This window comes from Berghia stephanieae, chromosome 2 (assembly GCF_034508935.2).
Source record: "Berghia stephanieae isolate SIO BIC M18660-M18661 chromosome 2, UCSD_Bste_1.3, whole genome shotgun sequence".
NCBI lineage: Eukaryota > Metazoa > Mollusca > Gastropoda > Nudibranchia > Aeolidiidae > Berghia > Berghia stephanieae.
This window is the reverse complement of record NC_088361.1, coordinates 11,983,660-12,010,779: the sequence shown is the minus strand read 5'-3', so window position 1 is coordinate 12,010,779 and position 27,120 is coordinate 11,983,660. Positions and strand designations below refer to the sequence as shown.

The 27,120-nt window shown below is 35.1% G+C and overlaps 1 protein-coding gene across 2 annotated transcripts in view; it reads right to left on the bottom strand.

Moving 5' to 3' along the window:
• Positions 1–6,706: 6,706 nt before the first annotated feature.
• Positions 6,707–27,120, bottom strand: part of LOC144964325 (sorting nexin-13-like) — a 38,373-nt gene continuing 17,959 nt past the window's right edge. For both annotated transcript variants that reach the window (XM_078898428.1, XM_078898429.1), the window contains exons 16-24: positions 26,076–26,116; positions 23,416–23,548; positions 22,233–22,387; positions 18,859–18,963; positions 17,583–17,693; positions 17,142–17,267; positions 11,625–11,836; positions 9,941–10,122; positions 6,707–8,133 (exon numbers count right to left, since the gene is read on the bottom strand). In XM_078898428.1, coding sequence (XP_078754554.1) covers positions 7,856–8,133; positions 9,941–10,122; positions 11,625–11,836; positions 17,142–17,267; positions 17,583–17,693; positions 18,859–18,963; positions 22,233–22,387; positions 23,416–23,548; positions 26,076–26,116 — 1,343 coding nt within the window. In that variant the 3' untranslated portion in view covers positions 6,707–7,855. The remainder of the gene's footprint in view (positions 8,134–9,940; positions 10,123–11,624; positions 11,837–17,141; positions 17,268–17,582; positions 17,694–18,858; positions 18,964–22,232; positions 22,388–23,415; positions 23,549–26,075; positions 26,117–27,120) is intronic.

The window sequence follows — 27,120 nt, the reverse complement described above, 5'->3', positions numbered from 1 at the left end:
AAGGACACACCAATCATAACCAGCAGTTCAACGTTAGTGATAGTGCAGTCTTCATAACTAATAACTGATGATAACTCAATGTCCATAGGGGTCCCGATAGCTCAGTTGGTAGAGCACTCCCTTCACTCAAAAAGGGACCAAGATCAATTCCAGGTGCAGTTGAGATTTTTTTTTTGATCCCCCTGTCCTCCGAGCAGTGATTGGGTAGCTGGTTCTGTTAGAGTTGGAGGAGAGTACTTTGCAACGACTAGGGTCCTATCAAAAGGATAACAAGCATTTGCTATTGTCACGCTATAGAAACCAAGATAAACTCAGACTCTATGGGCCTCAACACCTTGACAAGGACATCAATCAATGGGCAACGGCTATTTTGGTTCCACACTCAACAGAAACAATCACGCTGCGGTTTTTACTACGAGCACAGCTGCTTTTTAAAAAATCAAATTGATTGAATTTTTCTCTGCTGAAATGGTTCAATGTTTTGTGCCTGATTGTCACCATCGCTCGGAGAGGAAGTGGAACCACTTTTGGTTTGCTGTGAGCGTTGTTAAGGGGAAGTGACCTCACAACTTTGGAACTCTATTGTGAACACCTAAGTAAACTATTATATGAAGTCCTAAGCCAATCAAATTGAGACAATAGAAAATTGGATTTTGATTATCAATATCTCGATGGTTAACAAACTCCAAGCTTTGTTTTATGCTCAAGTTGTGAAAAAAAAAAACCCCGAAAAAAATAGATTTTAATTTAAAGGAAGGCCACAGTAAATCATTAAAGCTTGTAAGACATCTTTATTGGTTCATAAAAATGACAGAGTAGAAGAAAAAAAAAATCAGACCTTCCCCCCTTCCATTTCACAAACGTTCAATCATTGAAAAATATTTTTTAAAAAGAAACTGCATAAACATCCATTCTTCGTCCTTTGGTTTTAGCAATTTTCAATCGCCACGAAATGATTAACCCTCTCCTTACCAACTACAGAAAAATCGTTACATTATTTACGATGCAACCAGCAATTTTATCATTCTGATCTTATTTGTGCATCACATCATTTTTTGTTATAGCTATAAAAACTCGACATTGTGTTGTTGAGTTTATTTTGCTGAACAACACGATGTATAGAATGTTCTTATTGCTTGTCTGTTTCAGTAAGAAAAATGTATTTTTGTGTTGGGTAGGTGTGAAGTTTTGGGGGAAAATTATGAAATTGGCAGGTAAGGAGAGTTAAAAGTAAAAAGTCATGAGCAATGACTGTTTCTCTTGCAGCAAAAACATTCATAAGACAAAGGTGAACACCTATTCCTTGTCCTTGCGTGGACAAAAATTATTTAAGACAAGGAATCTGTGAAAATGAGGAATGCGTGAAATTTGTGCAAAGAAAGTGGAGAAATTTGTAAATTTTAGATATTAACTCACTCAATCCTACAGTTTTCAAAATTGGAAAAATGTGTTAAAATGAGCATGTACACAGATAGTTTTATTCAACTATCATTAACATGCAAAAACATTAGCTGTGATACCACGCCTATAATTTGTCTCAGAAAAATGTAATAAATAGACATGGGGTAATAGTAACCCAGGTAAACTAAAACTACGGATATTGTCTGTGTTCGGGTTGAGTGAGTTAAGATAGTATAAGAAATCTGTGAAGATGAGGAATGTTTACAGACTACAGTCTAGAATAAGACTCATCACGCCAATTGAAAAGAGCAAATGGATATCGAAAGCTGGAGGAGAAAGCAAGTTTGTGGACTGATGCAGAACCTCCCATCCTTGGAGGCCAATGGTTCGTTCCCCTGAAAGAAAGGGAATTGTACAAGCCTTGTGGGCCTTTTAAAAATTCATTCATTCACAGCGATTTAGACGTCATTTCCATTTTTCTTATTGAATAAACGTTAAAGAAAAAAAACGAAATTAACATTTTAAAAATACCCTGTATTATCATATGAAAAAAAAATCATACAAAAGAACGATTAAACCATTTGACATACTGGTACTGGTAAACCATCCACATCAGACAGGAATATAGATACAAATATTGGCCAAAAAGACAAATAAAGGATAGAAAAATTCTTTGTAAATTTGGCTTAAATCTGAATAAGCGATAGGTCTGTTTAGATTGTATCCGATGTGTCAGAGAGGACTATTTGCTGGTAAGTTATATATCATTAAGTTAAATAAAGGACAAATGAATTCCAACATAACACTTTATAACAGATTCAGTTGGTGAACTGTAAGAGAAGTTTTGCTTTAACTATAAAAACTAAAATCTACTCTGCCATCAATTTACCCAGGAGTTAAATATGAGACTCGCCCCTCAATTCCCTTGAAATCTTCTAACCTGGATATACGCATTTTAATTCAATTGGATTTATTTAGTTCTTTAGAAATAAAAAAAAGCTTGGTGGTGAACTGACGGCAGGAATGAAAAAGAAACAAGAGAAGCTTACAGGCTGAGGTGTCACTTGTTTCAGACAACAGCCTCAAAAACGAGAAATCACTTCAGAAGGTAAGCTTGTTTGCGTCACTCATTTTTTATCACCACAACTAGAACGGACTGTGTCTCAACAACTACCACCACCACACGTCACTGTCTTTGGTATACATCAATATATCACTTTATTCAAAACATGTTCAACTATTTAACTGGCAGCACCTCTGTATTTAAAGTCTATTCTTTTAAAGCAATGTCTTCATATAACTTTTTTTTAAAATACTAAATTCTAGTTTCATAGTTTTCATTACTTGGGTTGGAAAAAAAAATGACTGGCTTAATACAGTTGCAAGTCATTCGTCCCTAAGGTAAATTTAATATACACAATATTTTGGCTTTATAATTTGATAAATAATAATATCCCATCATTCTATGAGTTATTCAATAATCAAACTGACTGTAGTTAACATGAGTACATACCTGTCAAAGGTAGTTATTATACATAAATTCAAATATTTCCTACTCTAAAAATCTTAAATTTTAGAAAATTTATACATTTTTTCCCTGTATATCATTACTATAAAATGTTACAACCACAAAATAAGAGTGATTTAGAATTAGAATTCACTGCTGGGTGAAATTTGAAAAAAAAAAATATTCTCACCAAGTTCACTCTAAATTACTTGTGCAAAAATTGAAATTAAAACTAAAAAAAAAAAGAATCTGAATTCTATTAAATTAAACTCCAAAATAAAGGTCATCAATATGTACAAGACAGGTTTGTTACTCATCATTGGCAACAAATAGGTAAAAACAGAAAGGCTTCGAGGTGTAATTCAGGGATGCCCTTTGCTAAAATAAAAAAAGCCTAAAAAATTTTCTCGTAAATAGCAGATATGAAAACATTTCGTGCAAAGCTTCTCTCCATCAAATGCGATCACCTTTAAATCATAGAAAAGGATTCACATCCATCTATCTTCCCCATAACTTTTGCCTTTAAACAACAAATGATTTCATCTTTAAAAAAATAATAAACTCACCAATACCAAACGAGGTCAGCCTGAAAATTTCAAAAAGCTGGTTTTCCATATTTAGCCGGATAAAGGGCATCCTTGGTAATTACAAAACACCAATTTCATTACACTCAAAACCTTTCAAATTTTACCTTTTTTTTTTCCTTTTTTTTTTGGCTGGTATTTTTAACCATCCCAAGTTCTCGGCAGTCTCTCATTGCTCTCAATAATGAGTTCAATCATTAAAATCAAGACAATTGTTACAACTATCGCTATAATTTGAAAGCACATCTTGGCAGGACTGTCGACTCAACTGACGATTTGTCTGTAAAACAAGAGCATCATGATTAAAATATACGGGTAACCCCCAGACCTCCCTTCTCCTACTACTACTACTACTACTACTACTACTACTACTATTATTATTACGACTACTACTACTACTACTACTACTACTACTACTACTACTACTACTACTACTTACTACTAACTACTACATACTAACTACTACAACCTACTATACTTACTATACTACTACTACTACTACTACTACTAACTACTATATCTACTACTATACTACTACTAACTACTACAACTTCTACTACTACTACTACTACTACTAACTACTACTACTACTACTACTACTACTACTACTACTACTACTACTACTACTACTACTCCTACTACTACATACTACTATACTACTACTATACTATATACTACTACTATACCTACTACTTACTACTACTACTACTACTACTCACTACTACTACTACTACTACTACTACTTACTACTACTACTACTACCTACTACTACTACTATACTACTATACTACTATCTACTACTACTACTACATACTACTACTACTACTATACTACTACTACTACTACTACTACTACTACTACTACTACTACTACTACTACTACTACTACTACTACTACTACTACTACTACTACTACTACTACTTAACTTACACTACTACTACTACTACTACTATACTACTACTACTACTCTACTACTCTACTACTACTCTACTACTACTACTAACTACTACTACTACTACTAACTACTACTACTACTATACTACTACTACTACTACTACTACTACTACACTACTACTACTACTATTACTATATACAAACTACTACTCTAACTACTACTACTACTATCTACTAACATACTACTACTTACTAACTATACTACTATACTATTACTCACTACTACTACTAACTACTACACTACTACTACTACTAACACTACTAAAACTATACTATCTAACTATACTACTACTACTACTACTACAAGAAATTCGTAAAATTAGGAAATATCGGCTCCAATTTCATAACTTCATGAGTATTTTTAAGTCATTAAAACTTAATGAAAATGAAAGTTTATGCCAGACAGACTACAAAATTATAAGGATTTCGAAGTATAATTTAATCACTGTGAGGATAAATTGTTGAACTATAAAGCTAACTATAGCGACTACTATTTTTATCTCCTAAAAATTACGAATTTTTAAATTTTCAAGTTGGCAGGTCTGGAGGAACCCCAACTACTCAACCATGGGCTTATGTTAACCTTTTAATGTTAACCTTTTAAAGGCGGGATTGAATTTCTTACAAACCGTCATTTCACCCGTTATTCACCTGATCATGACGGCAAACCTGATCTGATCATCTTCACTAAGAGAGCTTTGACTGATCTCTTGAAGAAAACGGTATACTACGCTGTTAAGTAAGAGTAAATTCGAACTCCGCCTGTAAAGGGCTAACAACCATGTCAATTAACATCATTATTATATGTGACAAAAGATTGGACTTTGACAATCGGATGTCTAGAGTATCTCTGGATTTATGATACAATGAAATGATACGTTACAGTGAATGACATAAACAGTCGGATGGTGAAAAGGTTTGAACTGAGATATTGCCAAGTTTAGTTAGAAGGTCAATTTTTATCAAAAATGAGTTCTTGTCATAAATGATTAACTTTTTGTACATATTCGGGAAATATAAAAACTTAAATTCACGTCTAAATATTTCTCAAGTTGAAAAAGTATGAAATTTGAGAAAAGTTGCTGGATACCTTTCCCATACATCTGATCATAACTTCATGAAAAATCACCCGATTTACTTAAAATAAAGATTAAAATGCTCTGGGTAGCATATTCTTTCAGAAAATACCCCAAAAATATGCAAATCCAAAATTTTCACCTTCAGACTGATTATGTCATGCACTGACACATATAGGCAATTATAAATAACAACAACAAATATAAATCATACAAAATATCAAGGACTTTGTTATAAAATTTTTTATATCGCAATCAGAAAGAAAAAGTTGGTTAACAACTTTAAAATCATCAATATCGAGGAGGTAAAATTATAATTTTGAGCTAGATTAATGAGTAAAATTTACAAAAACTGACCTTCTCATGCATCAAAAAAAAGTAAAATAGTAAAATTCATCACAAATCCGTTTTGCTAAACATTTTCTGAAAGTTTACCATGAAAGAAGAAACCTTTTCAATATTGAAATTCTGATGCCTATATTGAGAGCAGGGCAATACTTCAACTTTTCTCATGAATTTAAATAAATTTTTGGGGGGAATGAATGAGATTACTTTTATGTCCGAAACTAAGAATTGTAGTGTGATTTATTTATTTTTTTAGAAATTGGGCGATCCTAATTTGTTACCACCTTGTTTAGACCGTCACAAGACATTGCCATTGGTGGGAGTGCTTAGACCATATCGCAGGGCCAAAGGTGTTTATTCCAATGGACCGTCACAAGACATTGCCATTGGTGGGAGTGCTTAGACCACATCACAGGGCCAAAGGTGTTTATTCCAATGGACCGTCACAAGACATTGCCATTGGTGGGAGTGCTTAGACCATATCGCAGGGCCAAAGGTGTTTATTCCAATGGACCGTCACAAGACATTGCCATTGGTGGGAGTGCTTAGACCATATCGCAGGGCCAAAGGTGTTTATTCCAATGGACCGTCACAAGACATTGCCATTGGTGGGAGTGCTTAACCATATCGCAGGGCCAAAGGTGTTTATTCCAATGGACCGTCACAAGACATTGCCATTGGTGGGAGTGCTTAGACCATATCACAGGGCCAAACATGTTTATTCCAATGGACCGTCACAAGACATTTCCATTGGTGGGATGCTTAGACCATATCGCAGGGCCAAAGGTGTTTATTCCAATGGACCGTCACAAGACATTGCCATTGGTGGGAGTGCTTAGACCATATCGCAGGGCCAAAGGTGTTTATTCCAATGGACCGTCACAAGACATTGCCATTGGTGGGAGTGCTTAGACCATATCGCAGGGCCAAAGGTGTTTATTCCAATGGACCGTCACAAGACATTGCCAATGGTGGGAGTGCTTAGACCATATCGCAGGGCCAAAGGTGTTTATTCCAATGGACCGTCACAAGACATTGCCATTGGTGGGAGTGCTTAGACCATATCACAGGGCCAAAGGTGTTTATTCCAATGGACCGTCACAAGACATTGCCATTGGTGGGAGTGCTTAGACCATATCGCAGGGCCAAAGGTGTTTATTCCAATGGACCGTCACAAGACATTGCCATTGGTGGGAGTGCTTAGACCATATCACAGGGCCAAACGTGTTTATTCCAATGGACCGTCACAAGACATTTCCATTGGTGGGAGTGCTTAGACCATATCGCAGGGCCAAAGCTGTTTATTCCAATGGACCGTCACAAGACATTGCCATTGGTGGGAGTGCTTAGACCATATCGCAGGGCCAAAGGTGTTTATTCCAATGGACCGTCACAAGACATTGCCATTGGTGGGAGTGCTTAGACCATATCGCAGGGCCAAAGGTGTTTATTCCAATGGACCGTCACAAGACATTGCCATTGGTGGGAGTGCTTAGACCATATCGCAGGGCCAAAGGTGTTTACTCCAATATGTGACCCAACATCTCAAAACGGTATTATGTCAGGATGAACCAAATGATAAAAAGCCAAATTATAGCTAAACTGGTCAAAATATGAATTATTGGTATCTAGCACTCTAAAATATGATATTCTTTCTCCTCTATAAAACAACAAACTCAACTTAAGTCTGATATTTCTGGATACAAATTCCATTTTCAGCATCTTAATCATCCCGACTTAATACCGTTTTGAGATGTTGGGCCACATATGTACGAGTTAATGGTGATTCAACCCGGTGCCCGAATGGCTTTGGTTATCCCCAGGTCCACACACTAAAAAGAGAAAAAGCAATTGGGGAAAACCCATCATCTCTAATGTGCATTTGCTTAATAGTTCAGACAGTGAGTAAGAGTAAGTGATTAATATCCCTGTAACGTCGTGTTTTCATAACAAAGCCCTTCAAATAATGTCTGATTTTTTTACCGGGGTCAGTGCTTGGCTGACCGTTTGTCTTGGCACCGCGAAGAAACACCCTTAGCCGTTTGCTGCTGCTGCTGTTGTTGTTTCAACTTTTCTGCTCTCTTGGATTGGGAATGGAGTTTGCGGAATAATCCTGGAAACTTGTTCTCCGGAAACAATTGAATTAAAACACCTTCTAATATAACGTACAGAATTCTTTTGTTCAAAGTCTTATTTTGGAACATGTCAAATATACGGGACACCCCTAGGCGGACGGCATCTGTTCCCATCAAAGTGCGTACTTCATCTGTGGATCAATAAGGAAATGTATATGTTTTTGTTTTTTCTTGTGGGATTTAAAGTGTTTGTGATGTCATTTTAGAGCCAGGGAAAAGGTAAATGATAGAATATTCAAAATGTTTGTGATGTCATTTTAGAGCCAGGGAAAAGGTAAATGATAGAATATTAAAAGTGTTTGTGATGTCATTTTAGAGCCAGGGAAAAGGTAAATGATAGAATATTCAAAACGTTTGCGATATCATTTTAGAGCCAGGGAAAAGGTAAATGATAGAATATTCAAAATGTTTGTGATATCATTTTAGAGCCAGGGAAAAGGTAAATGATAGAATATTCAAAATTTTTGCGATGTCATTTTAGAGCCAGGGAAAAGGTAAATGATAGAATATTCAAAATGTTTGTGATATCATTTTAGAGCCAGGGAAAAGGTAAATGATAGAATATTCAAAATGTTTGTGATGTCATTTTAGAGCCAGGGAAAAGGTAAATGATAGAATATTCAAAATGTTTGTGATATCATTTTAGTGCCAAAGAAAAGGAAAATGATAGAATATTCAAAAGATTTAGAGTCTGGTTCATAGGTTTCTAAGAAAAAGTAAATTTAAAAAATTATCTTTTAAAATTCCCTTTCTTCATTCAGGGAAATTTGTTTTTCAGGTCTATTCCAAGGGAAGACAAGGAATAACTAATAATAGCGGCAGTGCAGTGCTGCAAAATGAGCTAGGGTGAGGTGACTTGCTCAAGGCCGTACAGTGTGGCAGGTAGTAAATCTCGGTAAATCTCCTTTTGGTTAAAAAGCAAAGACCATAGAGCTGAGCCACGCTGCCCCGACTAATGGAATGAATTTATTGTCGATAAGAAATGGCTCAAAAAGCAATTTAAGTGATTTAAGTGATGCTGCAAATAGCTGAGGAATGAAAAAAAACAAAATTAACAAATAAAAATGAATGTAACAGCTTAAAAAAAAAGAACAAAATACCAAACTCGGAAAGTTTCGAGCTCAAAACCCTTCTTCAGTCAGCAAAAACAACAATCAAAATCATAAATACATTGCTTTAAAAATGGTGATGGTGTTATAGGGGAATGGTGAAAGAGAAGGATTGTAACGGAAATATTAGGAAGGTTGTTGTGATTATGATGATGTTGATGATGATGATGTTGATGATGATGATGATGATGTTGTTGATGACAATGATGGTGACGATATTATATTATGTATGTTCATTATAACATAGTATTGTTATAAATATGTAACCAAATGACAAATTGCCACTATTTTGAGGACAATAAAGACATATCATCATCATCATCATCATTATTATTATTATTATTATTATTATTATTATTATTATTATTATTATATTATTATTATTATTTATTATTATTATTATTATTATTATTATTATATATTATTATTATTATTACTATTATTATATTATTATTATTATTATTATATTATTATTATTATTATTATTATTATTATTATTATTATATTATTATTATTATTATTATTATTATTATTATTATTATTATTATTATTATTATTATTATTATTATTATTATTATTATTTATTATATTATTATTATTATTATTATTATTATTATTATTATTATTATTATTATTATTATTATATTATTATTATTATTATATTATTTATTATTATTATTATTATTATTATTATTATTATTATTATTATTATTATTATTATTAATATTATTATTATTATTATTATTATTATTATTATATTATTATATTATTATTATTATTATTATTATCATAATGATTATTATTATTAAATGACTATTTGAAATCAAACCTGGAACACTTCCGAGCATCTTGGCCCTACATATAACCCTCGTTCTCATCTTAGTGGCCTCATCTCTGGCCGGCCGAGGTTCAGCAAGGACTCCATTTGGCCAAAACGAATTCCTGAACGCTGCCATGTATTCGGCCATTTGCTCCGATGACGTCATAAAGTCTACGTGCTCTACGATTTTTCTGGTAAAAAGCAATCAAAGAGGAGAAATCAAATTCGACATTGAATCTTAACTTTGGATCAGAAGGTCCTGGGTTCAAGTCCAGCTTTGAGGAGCGCAGAGTTGAGTCCTTGACAAGGTCTCTCACCTACTCAAGAATATTGTTTTTGTTTTTGTTTTTAAGGGTTTTACGGCGCTTGCAACACATTTAGGTTATATCAGCGCCAGTAAAAGGAAGAAAATGGGACAGTAAAAAGTTCTAGAATTACAATTAAAGCACCCAAGAAAAAGTAAGACATAGGGGAGCTGGGAACAAATAGGGATCAGATGTAGATTCCAAGAGCATACCACCAATGCACCTAGTTTGAGATCACCTATAAGTCTCATCCGGACACAAGCACAAAATCCAACAAAGAGGAATACACTCAAATGTTTACATTATACATTAAAATAACAATAATACATTACAGAGAGATGATTTACAAGGAAAAAAGATCATCTCCCAAAACAATAACTATGCATTTGACTGTTTCCCTCCCAGCTAGGACTCTGGCCAGGGCCAGGACAAAACCAAGTAACCTCATGCCAAGACAAAGACAGAATGCAAGTTGGAAAACAGATATAGGGGGATAGAAGACACAGTATGTACCTCCCTGCCCACTATGGGAGGTAGGAACCCCACCCAGTACTCAAGAATAAAATGAGTACCTGGCCGTTAAAAAAAATATTGAGCTTTTATATAATGCAATATCCACTAAATGTGCTCAAAGCGCTTTACAAGGTGTCCCTGACCAACAACATCATTTAACATGTAGAACAAAACATGAGACCTGCTAGGCGATATTACAAATTTGTCCAACAGAGACAACGCTGTAAACTGCCAGGTACTCATTTTACACCTGAGTACGTTGAGAGAATGTGAGTAAAGAACCTTTTCCAAAGACTTAACTGTGCACCGAGTGGGGATCGAACTCAAGACCTTCCGATCCGAAAACGATTGTCATACCACTAGACCACATAGCTGCACCAACTCTGTCTGAAAAAAATTGTAATTTCTCAACGACCTACACAATAACATTTGGCCAGGGACCCTTTGTTTTGAGGATGCTTAGTGGATATTGCGTTGTATACATTTTAAGTACACAAATTTAAGTAATATCTCTTAGGAAAATATATGACATTACCATGACATTACCATGTCATTCCAACTCCAATGAATTCAGCTACAAGTTCAAAAACCAAAAATCTCAGAGAAAAAAAAGAACGAAAGAAAAAAAAAATAATGAAATGGATAAATAAATAAATTCATAAATAAATTAATTCATTCATTAATAAATAAACATATAAATAAATAAATACAATGGATATATAGATAATTTTTTTAAGTAAACTTTTTAAAATGACGGCAAATTTGGAGTCTCTCATTCCGTGGGTTATAAAAAAAAATTTTTTAATAAACAAAATCTCTTCTCCTCCCACTCCCATTCCTCCTCCTATACTCCTTCCCCCTTTATTCTTTCTTACCTGTTAATCTTGTCCCCAAAAGTAGCCTTGATGAGCTGCCTAAGGATGGCCCCAATCCGTCGTCTCAGCCACTGGTTCTTGTGTCTCAAATCAAACACCTCGTCCATCAAGAGCAGCATGATACGTAATGGAATGTTTTCACCCGCCTCGGAATCCAACCCTGCCCCTACCTTCATCTGATTCATCATCTCTCTCGACTTGGCCTGGTCCACCTGATATAGAAAAAAACAAAATTAAAAAATTGAGCTTTTATATAGAATATAGAGCAATTTCCACTAAACATGCTCAAAAGCGCTTTATAAGGGGTCCCTGATCAACAGCAACACGTAACATGTAGAACGAGACATGATGTTAGTGAATATTACAATTTTTTCCAACAGAGACAACGCTGTTCACGGCCAGGTATTCATTTAACACCTGAGTACGCTGAGAAAACGTGAGTAAAGAGCCTTTTCCAAGGATCAAATATGCGCCGAGCAAGGCTCGAACCCAGGACCTTCCGATCTGAAAGCGAGTGTCACACCACAAGACCACATACCCGCACTAGATATAAAAATGAAATAAATAGTCAAGTGTTCTTATATGGACAATTAAAGTTCAGGTTAAAGAAGCAGGTAACGCAATACGTCATTCATCAACACAGCAAGATGAAAAAAAACGTTGATCATTTATAGATGGAACGAATTTGACATCACGCAGCTCTTTGTTATTGTTTTTAGCCAGCCATTTCAATGATTAGTTCTCACTAAATTCTAATCAATCAGACTATAAACGTTTCTGTGTGTCAGTAAATTATATCCGGCTGGTGGATGTTGTGAGTATTTTACCTGAATGCAATGATCAATACAGAGCAATATCCACTAAGCAAGGGGTCCCTAGCCAACAGCAACACTTAACATGTAGCACGAGACATGACGCCTCTTTAGGCAATATTATAAATTTTGTTATGACAGTGGCAACACTGTTTGTTACCAGTCAAGTAATCAGTTTACACCCCGAGTATGGCGAGAGAATGTGTAAAGAGCCTTTTCCAAGGACTCAAAAATGCACTACTAAGAGCGGGACACAAACCCAGGACCTTCCGATCTGAAGGCGATATCAATTAGCCGCACAAGTTAATAAAAATAGCAAACCAACAAGTTGAAGTATGTCTGTACAATGCATTCTTTACACAGGTCTTTTTTATTATTTCAAAACTTATTAGAAATGTTCCATGTCCTGTGAAATATGTTTCAGGTGTTTTAATGTTTTGAGGTTAAATGAACCCAGCTACTTTAGTAAATAAATTACAAAATATCATCAATTCCATGCCAGAGAAATTCCAGCATGCTTAAAACTGACATGGCGGTTTTTTGCCAAAAAAAAAATCTAAAATTTTGCAAACTAAAAACAGCAACATTTGCAAAACATTTGTGATTAAATTTCCTAAAAATTCATAATTAATTCATGAAAGAGAAAGGTATTTGTTTGTTTTGAAGGATTTCAAGGCGCTTGCAACAAATGTAAGGTTATATCAACGCCAGTGAAAAGGAAGAAAATGGGATGGTAAAAAAGAAACGACTCTTGATTAATGACCTTTCACATTCTACACAAGTCATCAAATTAAAAGAAAAAAAAATCGTCTTCATTTTTTTTTTTTGCCATTTTAAAAAATGATTATTGTTTTTTTGGGTGTTTTCTTTGCAAAATCTCGAATTGTTTTTTTTTTAAAAACAAATCCATTCTGTGAAGGTTCTTGTCATAATCTTTTGTTAATATGTACGCTTGTACAGATATAAATGTTTGTTGGAAAACAATGCATCAAGCATGTGTACTGCTTTCAATGATGAAAACCATTTGAGAACTTTTTTTTAAAATGAACAAAAGAAACTCTCAGTGCAAAATAACACATCATCGTACGTAATGTTTGTTTTTAAAATCAATCATATAATCAGTGAGCTTTAAATCAATGCATGCATTATCTACAGATCAGTGCATAAATTCATCAATAGTTAACTATAAAATTTTAGAGAGTTTACTATAACGGGTTAGAAGAATAAATCTTGTCCTCGGATTGTTCAGGATAACTTTTACAACAATATCAAGCTCATATCAATATGCCATGATGGTCGTTTTTTGGGGGTTTTTTTTGTTGAAGTTACCATTCTTTGCAAGCACTAAATGTGTTGAATAAGCACAATGCAACAAGTATCATTCAGTCATTGTTTTTAAAAGTAATTTTTTAAAAAGAAGAAAGAAAGAAAGAAATTCAACTACTGGTCAAGCATTCATAAATGGAAAAATACTTTTTTTTAAAAGCATTGTCATTAAATGTTTTTTTTTAATATTTTCTTTCATTCCATGAAACTCATACATACATTCAGAAATGGGATCGAATTTCTACCATCCTTTGAGTGAAGATAAAAAACAAACAAACATCAAACAAAAGGTATGAACAAAATAAAACCATAACATTTGTTGGGTTTTTTTTCTCAAATAAAACGATAAATACTCCTATAATCATGGAATGAAAGCAAATTTTAAAAATAAATAAATAGATAAATAAATGGATAAATAATTTTTTTTAAAGAAGAACAAAGAAAGAAATTCAACTACTAGCCAAGCATATTTAAATGCAAAAATATTTTTTTTAAAACATTGTCATTTAATGTTAAATGTTAAAAAAAACAATTGCTTTCATTCCATGATACCGATACATACATTCAGAAATGGGATCGCATTTCTACCGTCCTATGAAAGAAGAAAGAAAAAACAAGCAGACAAACAAAAGGTATGAACAAAATAAAACCATATCATTATTGGGGTTTTTTTTTTCTGAAATAAAATGATAAATACTCCTATACAGCCTTTCAATGAATTCCGTCTGGAATATGTGTGTAAATTACACTGTAATGTCCTATTTGACGGTTGTACTTCATTATAAATTCAAGCCGCAGTAACCAGTTTTTGAAAGGTAATATTTTTTCAGTGATAAATATACAGATTTAATTTTGATTTCATCTTCTTAAATAACGACACCCAGTACAATCTTTTCACAACCCTTTCCTATCAGACAGGACATTGTTTATCTGGAATGTGTGCTACTAATGATTATTGGGTTCCAACAAAACAGATGCACAACAGAACAGGTCATAGCTCTTACCTCCCATATTGAATCAGGCTTTCAGAAAAGAATGAAAACTGGAACTGTGCTAATTGACTTGTCAGAAGCATACGATACAGTGTGGACAGGCGGCCTTATGTTTAAATTAGCCAAGATTATCAAATGCAGAAAAATTCTTAATCTCCTGTCTCAAATAACTGGTCCAAGGAAATCCCACGTATTGCTAGGTGGTACAACAAGCAAAGTCAAACGAATAAAGAACGGAGTACCACAGGGGTCAGTTCTTACACCAGCACTCTTCAATGTTTATATCAGTGACATGCCAAACACAACATCAATGAAATTGGGGTACGCTGATGACTGGGCTCTATCATACCTTGGATCTTGGAATGATATAGAAACTACCCTATGCCAAGATGTGACCAAAATGAAAAATTACTTTGATAAATGGTACCTCAAAATGAACACAAATAAAACAGTATCATCAGTTTTCCACTTAAACAACAGAGAATCTAAACATCACCATCGACAGCATATCACTGCCATCTGACCAGAACCCTAAATACCTTGGAGTCATTTTGGATCGACAGTTGACATACAAAAAACACCTTGAAGCAACCTCCTGAAAAATTGGCAAAAGGAACTGCCTGATACGAAAACTGGCAGGGACAGGCTGGGGTGCCTCACCGACTGTACTCCGGACATCCACCGTTGCCCTATGTCACAGTGTCGGCGAATATTGTTCACCAGCATGGGCTAGAAGTAAAAACACCAAACTAGTTGACACAAAGCTAAGGGATTCCATGCGTACCATCACAGGGTGCCTAAAGTCAACCCCAGTGCAGTGGCTACCAGTCTTGAGTGGAATTGCACCACCACACCTCAGAAGAGAGGAACAAAGCCAAAGGTGGATTCAAAAGGCAGAACAAAACAACGATACCCCTCTGTGCGAAATTTACAAAAATGCCCCTACCTGCTCAAGATTAAAATCCAGATCCCTTTCTACCTCTCAAAGAAAGATTACTACAGCATCACTGATGAATGGAGAAAAGAATGGGCAAATAATAGCCCAACAGAAGGCCAAATTATTGAAGACCCTACCAATGAAAATCCTGGCTCACAGCTTGGTAGGAAATACTGGGTGGCTGCAAATAGGCTACGCTCCAGACATGCAAAAACAGCCGCAAAAATGAACAAATGGGGTCTAAACAACTCAACAGAATGCCCTAAATGCCAAACTGACCCCAAGATGTAGATCACCTTGTGCTCCACTGTCCTGTTACCAAGCTGAATGGAGGTTATGAAACCATTCACAAATGTGAAGATGAATTCAAGGCTTGGCTCGACGCGACAGATCTGAAAGTGTGACCCCACCATACGATACTACTACTATGATTATTGGTGAAAACAAAATGTTGAAAAAACTTATAATTAGTTGGAGCTCCTGTTGTGACGGGTAAAAATAACTATCACAAAACACCAGCACCAGGACAGCTCAAATATATATTCAATATTACTCAATTCTTTTTTTTAAAGGAAGATGGCATCACCCTATACAGATTCACTTTGAGCTTGTTGAGATATGGGGTAAGGAGCTATATAAAAAACATCTATTATAATTATTATTATTATTATCATCATCATCATCATCATCATCATCATCATCATCATCATCATCATCATCATCATCATCATCTCATCATCATCATCATCATTATTATTATTATTATTATTATATTATTATTATTATTATTATTATTATCATTATTATTATTATCATTATCATTATCATTATCATTATTATTATTATTATTATTATTATTATTATTATTATTATTATTATTATTTTTATATTTATTATTATTATTATTATGACTATCATCATCATTATAGATTCCCATAAACAATATTGACTTTCGTGAACAGTTTTATAGTAAGAGAGAGGGGATGAAAACACAGACTAAGAAAAATGAAAATGACATAAGTTGGATCCCTAGGTAAATGAGAAACCAAATGCAGATGTAATCTATGACAATTGAATATTTTTCCATCACACGTAACTTTGGAAATTTGAGTAACAGACAATATTCCACAAGAGCTAATCAGTCTGTACTTCAAATGCCACTGGTGTCTAAGAGTATTAAAAAAAAATTTTTTAAACAACAAAAACATACAAAACCTTACACCTGAAAACCTAGCACATCTGACCAGTAATCAGAAAGTCTGAGGTTCGATCCGCAGTCGAAGAAAACTGATTTTTTGGAATGTTCTTTTTCATGTATTTTTTTTTTCTTTCTTGCTTTGTCTGGCACCGTTTCAAACACATTTTTTCAGATCTTTATCTTCTACACCAGTGCCTGCTCCCTAAGTTGTCAATGAAACAAAACCCTACACCCATGGATAAAGAGGCTCACGCTTTTGCTGGAGGTAAAAACTTTGCCAATGCCATCTCCGAGTTTAATCATTCCGTCTGGCACACTTTTGACGGCATTCCCCATGTTTTTGGAGACACTCTTCAAAGGGTGGACGATGGAATCCATCTGAAATATGGACAAGGGGCAAAGTGACTACTTAGCAGATCAACAACTTAACACAATTATAGGCTTGAAAATTAAATATTACAATTTTAAGAAAATTATATATTACAATTTTAAGAGAATTATATATAGCAATTTTAAGAAAATTATTTACTAGAATTTTAAGAAAATCAAATGTTACAATTTAAGAAAATATGAGAGGTTTCTTCGAGAGGTTTCCGCTGATTCACTCTACTTTTGGACACAGGCAATACTTGAATTAAAAAAAGAAAAATACTTCAATAAGTAGTTAACCCATTCCCACAATGCAGTTCTCACCTTTCTTGAAAAGTCTGACTTGTGTTTTTCCCATTCCCCGTTCTGCAGAAATTTGTTCATCAAACTCTCCAAGCCTTTGATGGTTAGAAAGTTGTCGGGTTTCATCAACATCTGGATTTGAAAAGATACATCAAGGAGAACAAAATTCATGGATCAGAAAAGAACATATTTTTGTTTTAGGGAGTGTTTAAAAACATATATATGCACATTTTTAAGTCCTTAGTGATATTCTTATTTACATTTAGATACTTTCAGCGTGTAATTCGTAGAATTCTTTGATCCATCTAAATATATGGCGGATACAATAATGTATTTAGGATCAAATCAAACCGAATTTGGGGCAATTTATTCATGAAGGGGGAGGAGGTAAAACTCCTTACTCTTCACCAGTTTGGTGAGCTGAATCACATTTTTTCCTGAAAAAATGTCTGCAACAATTTCACTTCAATATTTACCAAGTCATTCTAGAAGCAGTTTACTGATATCTGCATGTTACTCTCACTTTATCGCAGACGATACTTAGGTGCTCAAACCCATTTTAAAAATTGTGAATTAGTTTTTCTTTTGTAAAAACAAGAAATTGAAAAAAAAGCAACAAACAGACATAAATGGGAAAAAATATGTAATCTATAGATAATGTTATAAGTTGACAAAAATGAATATGATAGCTTAAAAAAAAAAAAAAATACCAAATACAGAATGTTCAGTTTCAAAACCCTTCTTCAGCCAACATCAAAAACACATTACTCCAAAACCAGAGAGACAGCAGAGAAATATCTGGCACATCCTTTCTCTAACAGAAAGTAATGAAATGTATTTATGTTTTTATTGTTAGTTGGAGAAGGGTTTTGAACCCAAAACATTCCGTGTTTGGTATTTTGTTCTTTTTTGGAAGCTGTTATACTCATTGTTGTTTATTACTTTATACAATCCACAGCTTCTAGCAGCTTAGTATCACTTTAACCCTCTCCATACCAACCACAGGAAAATCGTCACATTTGTTACGATGAAATCAACAATTTTCTCATTCTAGTTTCATTCTTTATATCACAAAATTTAAAGAAAAGATTTTGTTATAGCTATAAAAACTTGACATTGTGTTGTAGAGCTCATTTTGCTGAACAATATTATGTATAGAATGTACGTGTTGTTTTTCTGTTTGAGTAAGACAAATCTATTTTTGTATTGGGTTGGCCTGATGGTGATTTGAAAATTCTGGAAATGGCTGGTAAGGAGGGAGTTAATAAGTAGACGAAAAGTCTGAGATCAGGCCTACCTTTAAATATGTGTCCAGATCTCTTCTTCGCTTCTGCAAGAACTTTTGACTAGTATTCTTGAGCACGGTTTTCCCAGGCAGGTGAGGGGGAGACAACTCCGGAAACTGAAAACAATCACGACCAATGAAAAAATGATAATGAAGCAGCATAGCGGCTAACTTTTCAAAGAGCTAAAATGGGACACCCGAACGCACAATAGGGAATGAGATTAGCGGAAGAGTAGCATCCCTTGATTGGACGTCACTGGCGGAGAAGTTATTAGAGAGAGAACGTCAATATGGTTTTGCGCATGCGTCTCTCGTCCTCGTTTCCGGTGAAAGCGGCGGTCTTCGATGAGACACTTAACCGAAAGCGAGGACGAGAGAGACGCATGCGCAAAACCATGTTGACGTTCTCTCTGTAAGGTGACATCCAATCAAGGGACGCTACTCTTCCGCTAATCTCATGCCCTATACCATCATCTCCCAAAACAGCAGTATGTTTGTTTTGATTTTAAGGGTTTTACGGCGCTTGCAACACATTAAGGTCATATCAACGCCAGTAAAAAGGAAGAAAATAGGATAGTAAGAAGTTCTAAAATTACTATTAAAGCACCCAAGAAAAGGGAAGACAAAGGGGAATTTGTTCAAACAGGAAACAGATGTAGATTCCAAGAGCACACTATCAAAGTACTTAGTTTGAGATCACCAAAAAGTCTCATCCAGACACAAGAACAGATCCCAACTAAGAGGGATACACTCATATATTTACAAATCATAAATAATATCTAAACAAAACAATACAGTGCATAACAGAGAGATGATTTACAAGGAAAAAAATATCATCTCCCAAAACTCTAACTATACATTTGACTGTTTCCCTCCCAGCTAGGGTATCCGGTAGTGCGGGGCGGTCCTTGGCAAGCTTAAGGACCACGGTCCTACGGTCCCTGGGAAATGAAAACCGCAAGGACCGGTCCTTTTCGACATTGAACATTCCTGAGAGACTGTCGGAAGTTCGAACCGTTTTGACCTTTGAGACCGTGGGATCGTTCATTCTTGAACCGTTAAAGACCGCTACATGATGAAAACCGTGGTCTACAGGAGTAAAACAGACGGAGTAGTCACACTCATTTCAAATTGTAACCTAATTAGAGAAGAGGGGTGATGCCTTCTTTATTTGCTCACCGTACTTCATTGTTATTTCGATAATTTAATAAAATTTGAAATTTATCCCCATTAACGGAGATAATGGCATCGCCCAAGGCGTTGATCGAGTTGTTCGTGGCGTTGATACACACACGCAACTCCTACCCCCCCCCCCCCCTCCCCACACACACACACACATTAGAGGGCAGCGAGCATTGAAGAGTAAGAGAGAGACGTGAAGTTATTATAAGAGGGGGTGGATGCGGTAATAAGTTAATAAGTAATAAGTGGTGTCCATGGTGACTTTTCGCCAGATCTAACAAACCCAGCTACCCATTCACTGCTGAGTAGACAGGGATTCAGAAAAAACTCGACTGCACCCGGGATCGATCTCTGGCCCTTTGCGTACAAAGAGAGTGCTCTATCAACTGAGCTATCGGGGTCCCCAAATATTCTATTGGACTTTTTTAAAATACAGACGTTATAACTGGGTTTTTTGGAAGGAAGAAACTAATGAAACTCATATTATTTGATTAGTTAAAACACCAAACGAAATTTTAATATTATTGTATTATTTTAAATGACAACAATGCGATAGAAAGGAGTGGTGACAAGAGATGGACAAAAGAAAACAAAAAATCGGACTTGCTACTTGCTAGGTTCGACACACACACACACAAACACAAACATCTTTAGTAGTCACATGCATTTCAAACAATAACCCATTAGAGAAGAGGGATCATGCCTTCATCATAGATCATTGTCATTGCGATCATTATGGTGTAGTAAATTTTGAAATTTACCCCGTATAATGGAATCGTCCAAGGCGTGTGCCTCCTGTTCCCCCCATCTCACACACCAAAGGGCGGTTTGCGGAGTGGAGGGAGGTGGTCGTCTGCCTCTATGGTCGTCTGTGTCGTTTAGTGTATGGCAAAGGGGGGTGGGTGTATTAATTAAGTGGGATGGGTGGTGATTGGTGGAAGATAGGCAACCGAGCCAACGAATCGCTGGGGAGGTAGTATGGCGCGAGACCGTTGAAAGGTGATAAGAAGTGAGGACCGCCGCCGGTCTTCCCTATCGGACCGATCCTCGGTTCACAGCTAAAAGACCGTGGGACCGGTCCTCAGCGTGGCACTAGTATCCGGTCAGGACCTAGACAAAACCAAGTAATCTAATTCCAAGACAAAGACAGAGAGCAAGTTAGAAAACAGATATAAGGGGATAGAAGACACAGTAAGTGCCTCCCTGCCTACTATGGGAGGTCTGGAACCCCACCAAGATACAGGGGGATAGAAGACACAGTAAGTGCCTCCCTGCCTACTATGGGAGGTCTGGAACCCCACCCAGATACAGGGGGATAGAAGACACAGCAAGTGCCTCCCTGCCCACTATAAAAGGTCTGGAACCACACCCAGAGGTCACAGGGATGCCCTTTGCTAAATTTTCTTTTAAAAGCCTGAAATTTTTTTTCTAGTAAAGAGCATATATGAAAATATTAGGTACTAAGCATCTCTTCATGAAACGGTATCACCCTTATCCATGGAAAAGGATGTATATCCATTTAGCTTCCCCTTAACTGTTGCCTTCAAACAGCCAATACTTTCATCTTTAAAAAAAACATAAAAATAAAAACCTCATCAACAGCAAATACTTTCATCTTTTAAAAAAAAAATATTTAAAAACTCATGAACAGCCAATACTTTCATCTTTTAAAAAAAAAATTATTAAAAAACTCATTAACAGCCAATACTTTCATGGTTTTTTTTTAATATTTTAAAAACTCATCAACAGCCAATACTTTCATCTTTTTTTTTTTTATATTTAAAAAACTCATCAACAGCCAATACTTTCATCTGTTTTTTTTTTAATATTTAAAAAAACTCATCAACAGCCAATACTTTCATCTTTTTTTTTTTTTATATTTAAAAAACTCATCAACAGCCAATACTTTCATCTTTTTATTTTAATATTTAAAAAAACTCATCAACAGCCAATACTTTCATCTTTTTTTTTTTTTAATATTTTAAAAACTCATCAACAGCCAATACTTTCATCTTTTTTTTATAATATTTAAAAAACTCATCAACAGCCAATACTTTCATCTTAAAAAAAAAAAAACCCAAAAAAACTCATCAATACAGACTAAGATCAGTTGGAAGATTTTTTTTAAAAGCCATATTTTTTTTTCTTTAGCTTTAGCTGGGAAAGCAGCATTCCTGGCATCAAATTAGAATAAAAGGACAAACCTCTTCAGCCAAAATCATGTGGAGATCATGAAAGTCACTGTAACGTCTGTACACATCCCATATATTTTCCTCTTCACAGTCCGACTCCTTTTTCCTGACACTGACACAGAACACGGCATAAGACTTGCCACTCTTCTCAGTCTCCTTCACAATGGCTGACATTACAACAACAAAAATGTTTAAAGTCATAAGTTTGAATAAACAACAATAACAAGAAATGAAGAGAGTAGTAAAGTACCAGAAGACAACAGAGAATAATAACTCCGCGGCCAGTGATGGGGGTTTGAACCTGTGACCTTACTGGTACGACAACTCTGCCTGGCCGGGGAGATCATGACTCTACCGTATGAGCTATCCACATGGATTTTAAAACATTAATTTAATGTATTTAAACCCAAATTGATCATTTTTAATGGTAGTTATAATGTCTACTGTGTTATTTCCCCTGAAAACTACGATTTTTTCTAATCCCAAGAAGGCCAGGTCAGTTGTACTGTTCACATCCGAAGCGTTTCCATTTTCACCTTTTTCATTAGTATTTTTACAATCCCAGGCTTCAAGCAGAACCCACTGCTCTCTACTTTTCCCCCTTGATATAAGTGTATTTCATTGATATTAATAGTATGTTTTTGTTTTTGTTTTTAAGGGTTTTACAGCGCTTGAAACACATTTAGGTTATATCAGCGCCAGTAAAAAGGAAGAAAATGGGATAGTAAAAAGTTCTAAAATTACAATTAAAGCACCCAAGAGAAAGTAAGACAAAGGGGAACTGGGAACAATAGGGATCAGATGTAGATTCCAAGAGCATACCACCTATGTACTTAGTTTGAGATCACCTATAAGTCTCATCCGGGCACAAGCACAAAATCCAACAAAGAGGAATACACTCAAATGCTTACATTATACATAATACAAAAATAACAAATATAATAATACATAACACAGAGAGATGATTTACAAGGAAAAAAATATCATCTCCCAAAACAATAACTATGCATTTGACTGTTACCTTCCCAGCCAGGACTCCGGCCAGGGCCAGGACAAAACCATTCGAAGACAAAGACAGAAAGCATGTTTGAAAACAGATATAGGGGGATAGAAGACACAGTATGTACCTCCCTGCCCACTATGGGAAGCCAGGAACCCCACCCAGGATATTAATAGTATGCGATGGAACTTTTACCTAAATCTGAGACTTGAGCAAACAGGTACGACTCCCCAGATGGTGAGCCGCAGGAGGTAGCAGAGGATTCTGAGCACACAGACATCGAGTCAAAGGCAGAGTCGTCGAGGTGTGAGTCTACCACATCATCAAGCTGAAATCAAAACAAACCATTACAAAGCTTGGGGGGAAAAGGGGGGAGAGGGAGTTGGAGTAGTGCCAATTGGAAAAAGAAACTTCAATTCTGTTTCTAAAGAAAATCCAAAATCATATATAAATGCAAGATTTTTACCCTTCTAGTGTTTAAAAATTGCTCAATTATGTGTATGAATATTCAATTATGTGAATGTGTAAGTCTCTGTCTGTGTGTGTGTGTGTGTGTGTGTGTGTGTGTATGTTTGTGTGAGTATGTGCGTGTGTGTGTGTGTGTGTGTGTGTGAGTGTTTTAAAACAAGAAATGCATTATTTTATCATTAATAACAATATACAGCGCTTTGAGCATTATATCATTTTGAAAATGTGCTATACATCTGTTAAAATTATCATTATCAAGATATAAATACTAGAAAGAATTGTAAAACGCTTTGAGCATGTTTAGTGGATATTGCGCTATATAATTGCTCAGTTTAAAGTTTCAGTTCAACTGTAAACAAATCCACTTGTGAAAGAAAGAAAAAGACCTTCAGACCCACAAAACTCATAGAATTTATCGAGGTTTCTACAGTATTAAACTGATAATGGCACTTTTTTGATAGGATGTCAAGCTTAATATGACAATTGTCAAATTCATTCACATTATCAGCTTAACTTGTGAAAAAGTACTTAAAACGGATTGCATAATAATAATAATAATAATAATAATAATAATGATAATAATAATAATAATAATAATAATAATAATAATAATAATAACAATAATAATAACAACAATAATAAATAATAATGATAATAATAATAATAATAATAATAATAATAATAATAATAATAATAATAATAATAATAATAATAATAATAATAATAATAATAATAATAATAATAGTAATAATAATAAAAATGGCTTTAATTTTCATCGTTTCAGAAATTCTTTGTACAGAATAAAAATCATAAAAATATTTGCAACTATATCACAAAGCATCAGTAACATTAACATTTGAATACAATTTTTTTTTTTAATTATGTTATCAGTGTCTTACTTATGTCAGCACCAGATAAAATTTCACATACTTTTTAACTTGCACAGGTAGAATTGGACACATTCAGTCATTCGTCAAAATCTGACTCGTGATGGAAGTGTCAATTGTGGTTGGATTGACATAAAAGTACCTAATGTTTGTAGGATTACAAGTAGCATCACATATGTGACCCCTCGTCTCAAAACGGTATTAAGTCGGGATGATTAAGTTGCTGAAAATGGAATTTGTAGCCAGAAATATCAGACTTAAGTTGAGTTTGTTATGCTTTATAGGGGAGACTGAATATCATATTTTATAGTGCTACATACCAATAATTCATATTTTTGACCAGTTTGACTATAATTTGACTTTTTAGCATCTGGTCCATCCCAACATAATACCGTTTTAAGATGTTGGGTCACATATTACATGAATAGCTCATTTGCAAAATGAAATAAATAAATAAAAATGCGAAGTGAAGTTGACACCGTTTTTTAGAAAAAGAACTTAATTTGTCTCAATGATTTAATAAATTCCCTTTATTCATCCCATAGGGAAATTTGTCTCTAGGGTCTATTCCAAAGGGAAGACGGGAATAATCCAGGCATCAGCCGCAGTGCAGCGCCGCAAATTGAGCTAGGGCGAGGTGACTTGCTCAAAGCTACACAACGCAGCGGCGGGTGATCAAACTATGTACCTTTCGGTACGAAGCAAAGACCGTACCGTTGAGCCACGCTGTATTAGATTGTCTATTCAAAAGAGGATTTTTTGGCTACACGAAATCTCTGCAGAATGAACTGTATGAGCCCCTGTGACAGAGCTGAGGGAAGACAACAGCGTTCCTTTACCATAAAAAACAAATTTAGCTTTTATATAGCACAATATCCACTAAACATATTCAAAGCGCTTTACAAGGGGTCCCTGGCCAACAGCAGCATTTGACATGTAGGACGGTACATGACGCCTGTTAGGTGATATTACAATTTTTTCAGACAGAGAAAATGCTGTTAACGGCCAGGAACTCGTTTTACACCTGAGTACAGTGAGAGACTATGAGTAAAGAGCCTTCTCCGAGGACTCAACTATGCGCTGAGCGAGGCTCGAACCCAGGACCTTCCAATCTGAAAGCGAGGGTCATACCACAAGACCTCATCGCCGCACCGTACATCCAGTCATACGTTAACAATGGGGGAGCGTGGCTCAGCGCTACGGTTTTTGCATTGTAAATTCGTAAGGCATCGAGTTCAATCGACTACCACACACTATGTGGCCCCTGAACGAGTCACCTTGCTTTAGCTCACTTTGAGTTCGCTGCAGCACATTGGCTGATGACTGGGTTATTCCAGTCTTCCCTTGGAATAATAGACCCGATTCCCCTTAAGGATGAATAAGCGAATTTTATTTATTTTTATTTTATTCATTCATGTGAAATAAATGTTGGTACAATTTCTTTGGGGTTTTTTTTTTTTTGTTGAAAACTCCTAAAAAGAAAAGTAAAGAAAGACTTACACTGCCCAAAGAAGATTCAGAATGAGTCGTAACCACATCATCTGGATTAGAAAAAGCAGAAAACAACATGCAGCATGAAATTTTACACATACAGCTTAAGCCATTTACAAGTTGAAGATCGCAGCCTGAAGCCAAAACAGGAAATTGAATACTGTTTGTCTTTTTTTTTTTTGTCTTTTTTTTTTTTTTCAAGGCCATTCTCGAATCAAAACAAAATATATCGGATTCCAGCTTGGGGAAAAATAAAATCAATTAGGCAATTATGTCTTACCTTGACCTTGGCATTTCTAAATCTTTGGAGCAGGGGGTGGGAGGGGGGGGGAGATTAATTTTCAAGCGCATGGGTGTATAATTATAAAAATTTGATAATGTTATTTATATCCATGCTCTTCTCATTGAATATCTCAAAATCTTTGTAAGTCACTGTATGAGTGTAACTGTAATGGTAAATTTTTGATGTGGCTTCTTCATGCCTATGTACTAGAAGCAGAGACAGAGATAGTTGAATGAAAGAGAAAATATATCTTTTTAGTTAACATTTATATATCAACTAGATATGATATTATCTATTTCTAAAATGGCTTCATCATGCAATCCAAGAGCATAGTTGCACTAGCATGCATAAGAAGCGGATGCGTTTCTGGCTGTAAAATGCAACATAACGTCTGACAGGAAGTGTATTTGAATTCATGCTAATGAAAGATGGCCTACTTTTACTTTCTCTTTAAAACACAAAATACGTGGAACTGAAATCAAGGTAATAAATAGAATAACAAATAAGACTGGTGATAAAAAAAAATTCATAAAGTTAGAATAAGATGAACAAGAGATAATAAAATGATAATGTTCCACAAACAACTGTGTCCCAAATTTACTTAGAATTGTAATAATTGCTGACTGATTATAGTTTGGTCCACAATAAATGATGGGGGTCCCAATGGATCAGCTGGTAGAGCACTTGCTCCACACACAAAAGGACAGAGATCGATCCCGGGTCTAGTCGAGAGATTTTCTGACCCCAACAGTGATTGGGTGGCTGGATATG